We start from the raw sequence: 13,947 nt of genomic DNA on the forward strand, positions 1-13,947 counted from the left end.
TCGTTTCAATATATATATTTCGAACTTCCGAATAACTACATATTCATCATCATCAACGAGAATTGTGGTATAATAAATTTTGAAAATTTAAATTCATTTGGTTCTAAAAATAACCTTCAAAATGACAATAGACAAATGTGGAGTTTGTTGATTTTGGTTGCAATTCAATTGTTTTTTTTTTTCGAAATTGAAATCGTTCAATAGAAGATATTATTTCGTTACGAATGTTGTATGTACAGGGTCAGTTAAAAATTATATGTACAGGGTTCAGTTGAACTTTTTATACGTACATTTAATATTTTCATATGCCTACAGGGTTCAATTGATTTTTTTATGTGTACAGGGCTCAAATTGCCATTTGTATATATACAGGGTTCAGTTGAAATTTTTATACATACAAAATTCAATTGAAATATTTTTATGTACAGGGCTCAATTGAAATTTTTATGAGTGCATATGTACAGGGTGCAGTTAAAATTTTTATATACGCATAATTCAATTGAAATATTGTTATATACAGGGGTCAATTGAAGTTTACATGTGTGCAGGGTTCAGTTGACTTTTTTATATGTACAGGGTTCAATTGAAATTTGAATGTGTACGGGGTTTAGTTGAAATTTTCATATTTACAGGGTTCAGTTGACATTTTTATATATACAGGGTTCGGTAAACAGTTTTATATTTACAGTATACGGGTTACATACCTGTGAGCTTGTACAAATCCGTAAGAGTATAAAGATATTGCTCCAATCATGGCGTAATCTGGTACCATCATTGCTACGGTTCTAAATAACACTTTCAAATTATCGGGTAATTCTTGACGTCCGGCATAACTGAAATTAAAATTCTCAAACTAGAAAATACAAGTACAAATACAAGTTCAACTTGATAATTATACAGTGTATGTTGTAAATTGACGCCAATATTACGTAATGTCAAAATATTTCTTAAAATTCAAATAATTCATACAAACTCACCCCGGATTCATCGTAATAAAAACAGTACAAGTCGGATCCAATGTAATTTCGGTTCCTTCGAAAACGAATTTCGTCAATTTCGCAGCTACCGCCATCTGTATACTCAATATTTGTTGCGCTACCACTGACAACACCTCCAACTCTATACGATTAAATTCGTCAAAGCAAGCCCAAGCTCCGGCTTGAGCCAATCCCTGAAAATAACAAAACGTCGTGCATATAACAAGAGCCTGTACATACTGTAAACAAATCGGTATAGCCGTAACCTAATATTTGCACGAGAATTGGTTTTTTTGCGTATATATTAAATAGACCAACAAAACGACGTGAAAGTTCTTTTGTAGACGGGTAAAAACCATAATTTAATTAAAGTTCATTATCGAGCGCCTTATTCACCAGATCTTACACCGTGCGATTTATATCAGTTCGTAAGCTTTGTTTTTATAGGGAGGAAGTGTGTATAAAATATGATACTAAGTAAAAATATATGAATCCAAAATTAAAAAAAAATAAATAAAACGGATGTTGGTGTATTACTTTGAAAAATTTTCCGAGAGCTTTGTAATCCAATCCATCGGAACAATTAAAAACGACGCATTTTTTGGCCACCGCTTTGGCCAGATCTTTACAAGTTTCAGTTTTCCCGGTACCGGCAGGTCCTTCCGGAGCTCCTCCGAGATTCAATTTCAACGCCCCCATTAGAGTTCTGAAATTTCAAAAATTACACACGAAAAAATCATCGTACTACGAGGCACATCTAGAAAGTTTATCATCAGAAAGATGGCTGACTTCCGGTTCTACCGGATATCGACTGTAACTTTGTTATTTTAAATAAAACGCCCTGTATATTAATACATTTTCGAAATCCACGTAAAATTGTAGTAAACTTTTGTTTGAAAACTTTTTTCGAAAAATGCATACTTTTTGAGTTATTAATTTTTTTGTAAAAAATTTGACAGTTGCAGACCCTTATAAATTATTTTTTTACCAGGACACCCTTAGATATATCAAAATGGTTTCTGTTTGGATGCTTTTATCAAAGTTAGGCGTATCTGAATCTATGTTGAAAAATTATTAATTTTATACAGGGTGTGTATAAAAAGTGTTCAAAGTTTAACTTCATAAAAATCATTATTTCTAATTGTTTTAATAGAACCACCCGGTTTCTTCTATTTTAATGCTTTGATTGGTTAAAAATAAGGCAAATTCATATGTATTTTCCTATACCTAAACCTTCCCGTTATCCACATAATTAAATGAGATGCAGCTGTTATATTTATGAAGTTAAACTTTTTATACACACCCTGTATAAAATGAAACAATTTTTCAACATAGATACAAATACATCTGACCTTGTTAAGAGCAACCGAACAGAAACCATTTTCATATCTTTAAGGGTATCCACGTAAAAAAATGATTTATAAGGGTCTGCAATTGTTTAAATTTTTTACAAAAAAATTTATAACTCAAAAAGTATGCATTTTTCGAAAAAAGTTTTTAAACAAAAGTATACTAAAATTTTACGTATATTTCAAAAATGTATTATTATACAGGGTGTTCTATTTAAAATGACTAAGTTACACTATAAGTATTTTGCCATATACAGATAGTTTTAACTCGTTTAACTGGGACACCCTGTATACCAGCCGGAACAGAATCAGTTACGTGGTAGCTTTGGTATGAAACGAAAGTTCGGTCCTTATATTGAGTTTTTAGATACGCAAAGCGTTGCGTCAATTGAAATTCATCATCAGGTCTATGGGTTGAACATCAAGAGCGAGCAGATGTATGTGTGAAAGTTTTGAGAAAGTTGCTGAAGTGTTCATGATAAAGAACGCAGTGGACAACCGATCCTCATCAATTATGAACTTTTTACTTCACTTGGATATCGCATTCATCCCATAAACCAAGGTACAGACAAAGCAAACGTCGTTCTTATCATCGATATCCTTCCACTTGGAGATCTAGTGGACTTCGATCGCTACTTCGGAACAAAAGGCTTGTAATAGTTACTGCAGGTGTTATACATCTCGTATAACAAAGTTAGTTCATGTACGGCTCGAAACGCAACAGCTTTTGAAGCAATTTGGTTTCGATTTGTCTGATTATTAGACCCGATTTTGTTCCCAGTGATTTTTACGTTTTCTAATACCGATGAACGACAGATGTATGCAAAAGTTGATTCGATAAGTTAGTTGGATATATTAGAACGTGTTACTTTCTAGTTGTACCCCGTATTAAAGTCAATTTTTATCTTTTACCAAAGGTATAAGGGAATCTGACGTACCTGTAACACCTGTCGGTTAAAGGAGTGGCAACAAGTCTTCCGGTATTTCCTAGATATTCGAATCCGTACATAACCTCCGTGGTTATCATACACACCCCTACGGCCCTATCTTTCCAGTAATATCGCAATTGTGATATCCAATTGAAATCGGCTATGGATCCAACTTTCAATTCTTTCAATCTTTTCACAATGTCCCTACCTGCAATACATTTTTCAATTAAAACCCATCACTAGTTCTCGTAATAATATTTGTAGTGTACGAGGACGATCCAAAAATAATTGTTTAATAAAACGACTTTCTCTCTCTCTCTCTCTCTCTATTCTTGCGTGGAAATAACTAATCAAACCGTACCAGGTACGACGAGTTATTTTCCATCTCGTTTTTACTCGAAACCTGTTGAAGGAAAACGGCTGTAAGTGCAGGTAAATTGTTATGGGAAAAGAACCAATGTCATGTTTATGTCACAGATCGGGTTCTTCTTCACGGAGATTTCCAAATAAAAAGTTTGGTAACGCTCTGTCCCGGGGTAGCACGAACTCTGCTCTTGGTTTTTAAAGAACGTCCTCATTTGACTGGACTAAATATTTTTTGGACTATGTTACTTTGATTTTTAAGTCTTAACCGTAGCACCACGACTTACCATCACTTATTATCTTTCTGAACACTCTGTATACACTACCACTAAGTCAACACTACTCACAATTACACTGTTTACCTTCGGTGTCCGAAGACGATGATCATTTTGAAAAAATCTAATCAATTTACTGTTTTTTTTTTTGTAAATATTGTAAGAAAAATAACAGTGAGAAACCACCACCAAGAAGATAGCGCCACATTTTGAAGTTACGAACATTTTGCAGGTTGTTCTACTTTGTTCGAAAGCGGCATAAGACTGTTAATGATACTTTTAGAGGAAATTGAAATAAAACTTCCCCTTAAAAATTTGGCGCCGCATTTTGTTAAAAAGTTAGAAACATTTTGCAGGTTGTTCTGGGTTTGTCATACTTTGTTTCAGAACGGCACAAAACTGTGATTGAAAATCGGAAAAACAATAAGTTTTTCGAGCTGGGGTCACGATTTCAAGATATCGCTATTTTGGCAGTTGTTCCGGGTTGTTCTAGGATTGTTCTATATTGTTCCAGAACGGCATAGGGCTCTGAATGAAACCTTTAGAGAAAACTGAAATAATATTTTCGAGGTGTGGTCGCTTTCACAAAGATATCGCTAATTTGGCAGTTGTTCTGGGTTGTTCTAGGATTGTTCTATATTGTTTTGGAACGGCATAGGACTTTGAATGAAACTTTTAGAGACTGTAATTTGAAAAAAAATAAGTTTTTCGAGCTGGGGTTGTGTTTTCAAGATATCGCTATTTTGGCAGTTGTTCTGGGCTGTTCTAGGATTGTTCTATATTGTTTTAGAACGGCATAGGACTTTGAATGAAAGTTTTAGAGACTGTAATTTGAAAAAAAAAATAAGTTTTTCGAGCTGGGGTTGTGTTTTCAAGATATCGCTGTTTTGGTAGTTGTTCTGGGTTGTTCTAGGATTGTTCTATATTATTCCAGAACGGCATAGGACTTTGAATGAAAGTTTTAGAGACTGTAATTTGAAAAAAAACTGAGTTTTTCGAGTTGGGTTTGTGTTTTCAAGATATCGCTATTTTGGCAGTTGTTCTAGGATTGTTCTATATTGTTTTAGAATGGCATAGGACTTTGAATGAAACTTTTAGAGACTGTAATTTGAAAAAAAAATAAGTTTTTCGAGCTGGGGTTGTGTTTTCAAGATATCGCTATTTTTGCAGTTGTTCTAGGATTGTTCTATATTGTTTTAGAATGGCATAGGACTTTGAATGAAACTTTTAGAGACTGTAATTTGAAAAAAAAATAAGTTTTTCGAGCTGGGGTTGTGTTTTCAAGATATCGCTATTTTTGCAGTTGTTCTGGGCTGTTCTAGGATTGTTCTATATTATTCCAGAACGGCATAGGACTTTGAATAAAACTTTTAGAATCTGAAATTTGAAAAAAAAACTGAGTTTTTCGAGTTGGGTTTGTGTTTTCAAGATATCGCTATTTTCGCAGTTGTTCTGGGTTGTCCTAGGATTGTTCTATATTGTTTTAGAACGGCATAGGACTTTGAATGAAACTTTTAGAGACTGTAATTTGAAAAAAAAATAAGTTTTTCGAGCTGGGTTTGTGTTTTCAAGATATCGCTATTTTGGCAGTTATCTGGGTTGTTCTAGGATTGATCTATATTGTTTTAGAATGGAATAGGACTTTGAATGAAACTTTTAGAGACTGAAATTTGAAAAAAAAATGAGTTTATCGAGATGGGTTTGTGTTTTCAAGATATCGCTATTTTGGCAGTTGTTCTGGGTTGTTCTAGGATTGTTCTATATTGTTTTAGAATGGAATAGGACTTTGAATGAAACTTTTAGAGACTGAAATTTGAAAAAAAAATGAGTTTATCGAGATGGGTTTGTGTTTTCAAGATATCGCTATTTTGGCAGTTATCTGGGTTGTTCTAGGATTGATCTATATTGTTTTAGAATGGAATAGGACTTTGAATGAAACTTTTAGAGACTGAAATTTGAAAAAAAAATGAGTTTATCGAGATGGGTTTGTGTTTTCAAGATATCGCTATTTTGGCAGTTGTTCTGGGTTGTTCTAGGATTGTTCTATATTGTTTTAGAACGGCATAGGACTTTGAATGAATTTTTTAGAGACTGTAATTTGAAAAAAAAATAAGTTTTTCGAACTGGGTTTGTGTTTTCAAGATATCGCTATTTTGGCAGTTGTTCTGGGTTGTTCTAGGATTGTTCTATATTGTTTTAGAACGGCATAGGACTTTGAATGAATTTTTTAGAGACTGTAATTTGAAAAAAAAATAAGTTTTTCGAACTGGGTTTGTGTTTTCAAGATATCGCTGTTTTGGCAGTTGTTCTGGGCTGTTCTAGGATTGTTCTATATTATTCCAGAACGGCATAGGACTTTGAATGAAAGTTTTAGAGACTAATTTGAAAAAAAAACTGAGTTTTTCGAGTTGGGTTTGTGTTTTCAAGATATCGCTATTTTGGCAGTTGTTCTAGGATTGTTCTATATTGTTTTAGAATGGCATAGGACTTTGAATGAATTTTTTAGAGACTGAAATTTGAAAAAAAAATAAGTTTCTCGAACTGGGGTCGCATTTTCAAGATATTGATATTTTGGCAGTTGTTCTGGGTTGTTCTAGGATTGTTCTATATTGTTTTAGAACGGCATAGGACTTTGAATGAATTTTTTAGAGACTGAAATTTGAAAAAAAATAAGTTTCTCGAACTGGGGTCGCATTTTCAAGATATTGATATTTTGGCAGTTGTTCTGGGTTATTCTAGGATTGTTCTATATTGTTTTAGAACGGCATAGGACTTTGAATGAATTTTTTAGAGACTGAAATTTGAAAAAAAAATATGTTTCTCGAACTGGGGTCGCATTTTCAAGATATCGCTATTTTGGCAGTTGTTCTGGGCTGTTCTAGGATCGTTCATTGATCATATTGATCAAATTGATCATATTATTCAACTTATATCCCACTACAATCACATCCTACATCGAGAAATCGCTATTAAATGAGTTGTTCTAGCTTTTCCCTATAATTTAGGCGGTTGTTCTAAATTCTAGGTTTGCTCTACTTCGTTTCGGAACGAAATAGGACTGCGCCCTCTTCTTGGGGGTTGAAAAATCTCGTATCGCCGCAACTGTCTCATTCGCATTCAAAAGCACTTAACTAAATTCGAATATCACTTACCATGTACATCTATAACTATAAGAGCTTCGACTGTTACTTGCGTATTCGGTTTCAACTTCCCCTGTACCATCTTGACGCTCCTTTCTATTTGATGGGTGCACAATTTCTCTTGAGCGTCCAAGGCTCCGCCGAAAATGGCGTCGGTAACTTCCGTCGTCCATTGTATACAATCCACGCATTGTACGATCTGACCGGGCCAACTCAATATCCACGTCGGTCTGTCCACTGTTGGATAATTGTTAATAGAATCCCGCATGACGTCTTTCAATGATTGTATCATGACAGCTTGAACTTGAACCAGCCATTTCTCTACCATCCCTTTCGCTTCAGCGGGAATAATCTTCTCGCTGAACGGAACTTTTTCCTTTTCAACGCTTATCATTCCGACGACTTCTTCGTCACGCGTAAATTCCAATTGGTGGATACCTTCGAAACATTTCTTGAGATGCGGTTGAACTCTTAGAGGATCTTTAGTTTCGGATAATATTTCTAATAATTCGTCGTTGGATAAAAAGAAGAATCTACAAATCGTTAAATATTGATAAAACAAATCCCGCGTTTCGTAATTAATCACCAACCTAGGGAAGAACAGTCTCTTCTTCTCCAAATAATCGTTCAATCCTTTCTGTATCTCGTCCAGCAATCGATTGTTTTCCTTCAAGAGCGCCAACATGTTTTTATAATCAGTACAGACCAGCACTCTGGTATCTTTGTTCGTATTATTTTGAACCGCCCTCCATACTCTATCAACCAGTTTGAAATTTCTAGCCTCCGTCGGCATCTGTCTCATTATATCTTCCGAACTGAAGATCGGTTCTAAATACATCCAAGTAGCTTGACACTACGATCAAAGAAAATTCAATTTTCCGTTTAAATTTTTATCGTAATTCCAACCGACCATGAGCCATTGCTCCAATATATCCTGCATGGATAGCAGCTTCTCTTCCCAAGCGGTCATTTCCTCTTCGAAAGCTCTAACGTACGGCGAACCTCTCATAGTTTGAGCTTTGAGTATGTGATCGTCCATCATGACTTGTATATCATCGACGGCTGTTAATATATTCACGCCGGTTTCTCTGGAAAATCCCTTGTGAAAAATTATCGAACTTTAAACGATATATCGGAATACCTATAAGGCGTTAATTCGAATCTGATATCTTCCCATTCTTCTTTCATTCGTGCTAGATTTATTTGTAAGGCGTGTTCTTTAGTAGCGCCGGCGTTTATTTCTTCGAGTTGGGCGGCGAATTTGGGCAAACCGGCGTCTATCATATCGCTCAAAGTTGAATCTTCGGTTATGGCTAGAGGAACTCCAACTATTTCACTAATCTGAAATGATTTGTTTCAATGATATGTCAAGAAACCGATACTTGAATTGGTTGGCTGAAGTTAAAGTAAAACTATCCGAAACTAAAGTAAATCTTACGTAACCTAATCGAAGCTAAGGTAAACATAACCTAATCGAAGCTAAAGTGAACATAGCCTAATCGAAGCTAAGGTAAACCTAATCAAAGTGAATCTAATCGAATCGAAGCTGAAGTAAACCAAACCGAAGCTAAAGTAAATCTAACCTAATCGAAGCTGGAGTAAATCTAAACAAATCGAAGCTAAATTAAATCAGACCGAAACAAAAGTAAGCTTAAGTAAACCTAACTAAATCGGAGCTTACGTAAACCTAACTAAATCGAAGCTTAAGTTAATATAACCTAATGGAAAGTGAAGTACATATAATCCTATCGAGGCTGAAGTAAATATAACCAAATCGAAGCTAAAGTAAACATAACCTAATCGAAGCTAAAGGAACCAAAACCTAATAGAAGCTAAGGTAAACCTAACCAAAGTGAATCTAACCTAATCGAAGCTGAAGTAAACCAAATCAAAGCTAAAGTAAATCTAACGTAATCGAAGCTGGAGTCAATCTAAACAAATCGAAGCTAAACTAAATCAAACCGAAACAAAAGTAAGTCTAATCTCATCGAAGCTTAAGTAAACCCAACTAAATCGAAGCTTAAGTAAACCTAACTAAATCGAAGCTTAAGTTAATATAACCTAATGGAAAGTGAAGTACATATAATCCTATCGAGGCTGAAGTAAATATAACCAAATCGAAGCTAAAGTAAACATAACCAAATCGAAGCTAAAGGGAACATAACCTAATCGAAGCTAAAGGGAACATAACCTAATCGAAGCTAAGGTAAACCTAACTAAATCGAAGTTTAAGTAAACCTAACTAAATCAAAGCTTAAGTAAACCCAACTAAATCGAAGTTTAAGTAAACCCAACTAAATCAAAGTTTAAGTAAACCCAACTAAATCGAAGTTTAAGTAAACCTAACTAAATCGAAGTTTAAGTAAACCCAACTAAATCGAAGTTTAAGTAAACCTAACTAAATCGAAGCTTAAGTTAATATAACCTAATGGAAAGTGAAGTACATATAATCCTATCGAGGCTGAAGTAAATATAACCAAATCGAAGCTAAAGTAAACATAACCTAATCGAAGCTAAAGGGAACATAACCTAATCGAAGCTAAAGGGAACATAACCTAATCGAAGCTAAGGTAAACCTAACTAAATCGAAGTTTAAGTAAACCTAACTAAATCAAAGCTTAAGTAAACCCAACTAAATCGAAGTTTAAGTAAACCCAACTAAATCAAAGCTTAAGTAAACCCAACTAAATCGAAGTTTAAGTAAACCTAACTAAATCGAAGTTTAAGTAAACCCAACTAAATCGAAGTTTAAGTAAACCTAACTAAATCGAAGCTTAAGTTAATATAACCTAATGGAAAGTGAAGTACATATAATCCTATCGAGGCTGAAGTAAATATAACCAAATCGAAGCTAAAGTAAACATAACCTAATCGAAGCTAAAGGGAACATAACCTAATCGAAGCTAAAGGGAACATAACCTAATCGAAGCTAAGGTAAACCTAACTAAATCGAAGTTTAAGTAAACCTAACTAAATCAAAGCTTAAGTAAACCCAACTAAATCGAAGTTTAAGTAAACCCAACTAAATCAAAGTTTAAGTAAACCCAACTAAATCGAAGTTTAAGTAAACCTAACTAAATCGAAGTTTAAGTAAACCCAACTAAATCGAAGTTTAAGTAAACCTAACTAAATCGAAGCTTAAGTTAATATAACCTAATGGAAAGTGAAGTACATATAATCCTATCGAGGCTGAAGTAAATATAACCAAATCGAAGCTAAAGTAAACATAACCTAATCGAGGCTAAAGGTAACATAACCTAATCGAAGCTAAGGTAAACCTAACTAAAGTGAATCTAACCTAATCGAAGCTGAAGTAAACCAAATCAAAGCTAAAGTAAATCTAACGTAATCGAAGCTGGAGTCAATCTAAACAAATCGAAGCTAAACTAAATCAAACCTAAACAAAAGCAAGTCTAATCTCATCGAAGCTTAAGTAAACCCAACTAAATCGAAGCTTAAGTAAACCCAACTAAATCGAAGCTTAAGTAAACCTAACTAAATCGAAGTTTAAGTAAACCTAACTAAATCAAAGCTTAAGTAAACCCAACTAAATCGAAGTTTAAGTAAACCCAACTAAATCAAAGCTTAAGTAAACCCAACTAAATCGAAGTTTAAGTAAACCCAACTAAATCGAAGCTTAAGTAAACCCAACTAAATCGAAGTTTAAGTAAACCTAACTAAATCGAAGTTTAAGTAAACCCAACTAAATCGAAGCTTAATTTAACATAATCTAAGCTAAAGTAAACCTAAGCTAATCGATGGTTAAGTTAACCTAATCTAAGCAGAAAATGGATCAGTTCCTTGGTCTACTTAACAACATCTAAAGACAGTTCCCTGTTAGAATGTAGATAAAAGTGTAAGCAATAATTGTTTTCTACTTTTTTCTTGGTGTAAGTTTTTCTCTAATTCAACCAAGCCCCATCTCTTGAAATTATATCCGCCAAAATAAAATCTTTCGATTAATTCATAAATCCAGATCAAAAAACCGAACCGGAAGTCAACAAAACTAATTATTGGTAGAACCTATTGATTTACGTTATTCGGAACGTCGATAAATGGATTGTAGGACCTCGAAAACGCTAAACTAAAGTGATTTATTATGATGGTAAACCGGAACGATGCGAAAGTATAGCGGTTCTTTCATATAACCTCAAAATTTGAAATATAAATGAATTTGTTGTTTTTGTGAAATATGCATAATAATATAAGAATTTGTTAAATCATTTCAGAAAAACTTAATGACACATTTCCCTAATTTTACTAATAAATCCAAAACTGTCAAAAATAGGGCTTCATAATATAGATATATGGATTCAGATAAGATTTTTCTATAGCCTGTCAAATTTGTATTCTTTATATTTTATGAGTATCTAATATACAGGGTCTTGAAGTTTTTTGAATTTTTTTTTACATAATTGACATATTTCTTCTATTTTACTTTTGAATCCATAACTGTCAAAAATAGGGCTTTATAATATAGATATATAGATTCAGATAAGATTTTTCTATAGCCTGTCAAATTTATACTCCTTATATTTTACTAGTATCTAGTATACAGGGTGTTAAAGTTTTTTGAATTTTTTTTTTTTCACAAAAATGACATATTTCTTCTATTTTACTCTTGAATCCATAACTGTCAAAAATAGGGCTTTATAATATAGGTATATAGATTTTGAAAAGATTTTTCTATTGCCTGTCAAATTTGTACTCTTTATATTTTATTAGTATCTAATATACAGGGGCTTGAAGTTTTTTTGAATTTTTTTTTTCACAAAATTGACATATTTTTTCAATTTTACTTTTGAATCCATAACTGTCATAATATAGATATGTGGATTTAGAAAGAATTTGCCTATAATCTCTTAAATTTTTACTCTTTATACTTCATTAGTATCTAATATACAGGGTCTTGAAGATTTTTTGAATTTTTTTTTCACATAATTGACATATTTCTTCAATTTTACTTTTGAATCCATAACTGTCAAAAATAGGGCTTTATAATATAGATATATGGATTCAGAAAAGATTTTTCTATAGCCTGTCAAATTTGTACTCCTTATATTTTACTAGTATCTAATATACAGGGTCTTGAAGTTTTTTTGAATTTTTTTTTTACATAATTGACATATTTCTTCAATTTTACTTTTGAATCCATAACTGTCAAAAATGAGGCTTTATAATATAAATATATGGATTTAGAAAGAATTTGTCTATAATCTCTTAAATTTGTACTCTTTGAATTATACTAGCATCTAATATACAAGGAGTTAAAGTTTGCTTTATAATTTCAGAAAAACTGAAATTCCCCTAATTTTTGAAAAATGGAAAATATTTCAAACGTAATTGTTCTATCAATATTTTCAATTTTCATTTTTCTGTGATCTATCAAATTTTTGCGTTTTAAAATCCGATAGTATCCAATATACAGGGTTTTTAAGAATGTTTTGCATACCTATTTTTCTTTATAAAAACGTCACACTTCTCTAATTTTACTAATAGTTTTATAAATGTCAAAAATATGGCAACATAGTATCAATATATCGATATAGAAATTATTTTTATACAATCTATCAAATTTTCTCGTTTTAAAATCCAATAGTATACAATATACAGGGGCTTAAATTTTGTTGAGCACTCTTAATTTTTTTTCCTACTAATAGTTCCAAAACTGTTAAAAATAGAGCTTTATAGTATACATCTATCGATTCAGTAACAATTTTTCTATAATATAACAAGTTTTTATGTTTTTAAGTTCACTAGTATGAAATATACAGGGTCTTAAAGTTTGTTTGAATTAGTTTATACCAAAATGACATATATTTCTAATTTTATTGATATCTCCAAAACTGTCAAGAATAGAGATTTTTTGGAAAGTTTCATCGATTCGGGAATAATCGCTCTATAATCTACGAAATTTCCAAGTTTCAAACTCCACTAGCTCCTAATATACAGGGCTTGAATTTGTTTTTATTAAAATGGCATAGTCTTTCTAACCTCAAAATTTAACGCTAAGCTTCTAATAGCTTAATTTTTTATCTTTGAAGTAATCAAAGAAAGCAAAACAAAAAATAGTCCAACTAACCTTATCCCAATGCCTTTTCTGTAACCCTTTATTACAGATAGTCTGCAAAACAGGCAGAAATTGCTTGAACTTTTCCACTTTAGCTCGAACCATTTCGGCTATACGTTTAGCTCCAGGATTATCACTCAGCGTTTTCGATAATTTATACAAAGTCCTCCAGCAATTCTCCGTATAATCGGTAATCTCGTCGGCGTCGAGCCCCAAAAACGGACCATAATACCTAAAAATTCACCCCCGACATAACCGAAGAACCACAACGACCCGATCACTCACCAAAGATCGTAATTTTTATGAAACTCGTAAACGCTATGCCATAATTTATCGTAAGGCTCCACTATTTGCAACATCCTGTGTAAATTCATGAAAGGAGAAGGATCCATATCGAGCAACTATAATAGAAAAACCACGTGACGTAATTTTCCACAAGATACCGTATCGTTTCTTACTTGTTCTTCTTCGTTAATTTGTTCCGCTTCCGCTTTATCTTCAGCCAAACGTTGGACAAGAATTTCCACATCAGCCACGCTCTCTTCCATTTCATCCATCGTCAATATCGGCGGGTCTTTCTTCTTGAAAGCCACCAACATCTTTTCGTGTTTTTTCAATTTAATATCGAACGCCGTCCGACGATTCTTCAGATTCGTTTCGGCTTGATCCCGTTTCATATTCAATCTCTGTATCGCTATTTCTATGACCAATTCCATGTCTTTGGGCCATAAGAAAACGCGTGTATTCAACATAATGTCGTCGTCTAACAATATAAACGAAAATAAACACTTTCATTTCTCCCTGTATACTATTTAAAAACAAAAAATTTGACAACACTGTCTAC

The 13,947-nt window shown here is 33.0% G+C and overlaps 1 protein-coding gene across 1 annotated transcript in view; it reads right to left on the bottom strand.

Moving 5' to 3' along the window:
- Positions 1-13,947, bottom strand: part of LOC130444725 (dynein axonemal heavy chain 3) — a 155,914-nt gene that overhangs the window by 33,050 nt on the left and 108,917 nt on the right. Inside the window, exons 13-23 of the mRNA XM_056780000.1 lie at positions 13,562-13,866; positions 13,389-13,504; positions 13,116-13,335; positions 8,175-8,374; positions 7,944-8,121; positions 7,624-7,886; positions 7,046-7,566; positions 3,265-3,463; positions 1,515-1,683; positions 978-1,171; positions 705-833 (exon numbers count right to left, since the gene is read on the bottom strand). Coding sequence (XP_056635978.1) covers positions 705-833; positions 978-1,171; positions 1,515-1,683; positions 3,265-3,463; positions 7,046-7,566; positions 7,624-7,886; positions 7,944-8,121; positions 8,175-8,374; positions 13,116-13,335; positions 13,389-13,504; positions 13,562-13,866 — 2,494 coding nt within the window. The remainder of the gene's footprint in view (positions 1-704; positions 834-977; positions 1,172-1,514; positions 1,684-3,264; positions 3,464-7,045; positions 7,567-7,623; positions 7,887-7,943; positions 8,122-8,174; positions 8,375-13,115; positions 13,336-13,388; positions 13,505-13,561; positions 13,867-13,947) is intronic.

This window comes from Diorhabda sublineata, chromosome 5 (assembly GCF_026230105.1).
Source record: "Diorhabda sublineata isolate icDioSubl1.1 chromosome 5, icDioSubl1.1, whole genome shotgun sequence".
Classification (NCBI taxonomy): Eukaryota; Metazoa; Arthropoda; class Insecta; order Coleoptera; family Chrysomelidae; genus Diorhabda; species Diorhabda sublineata.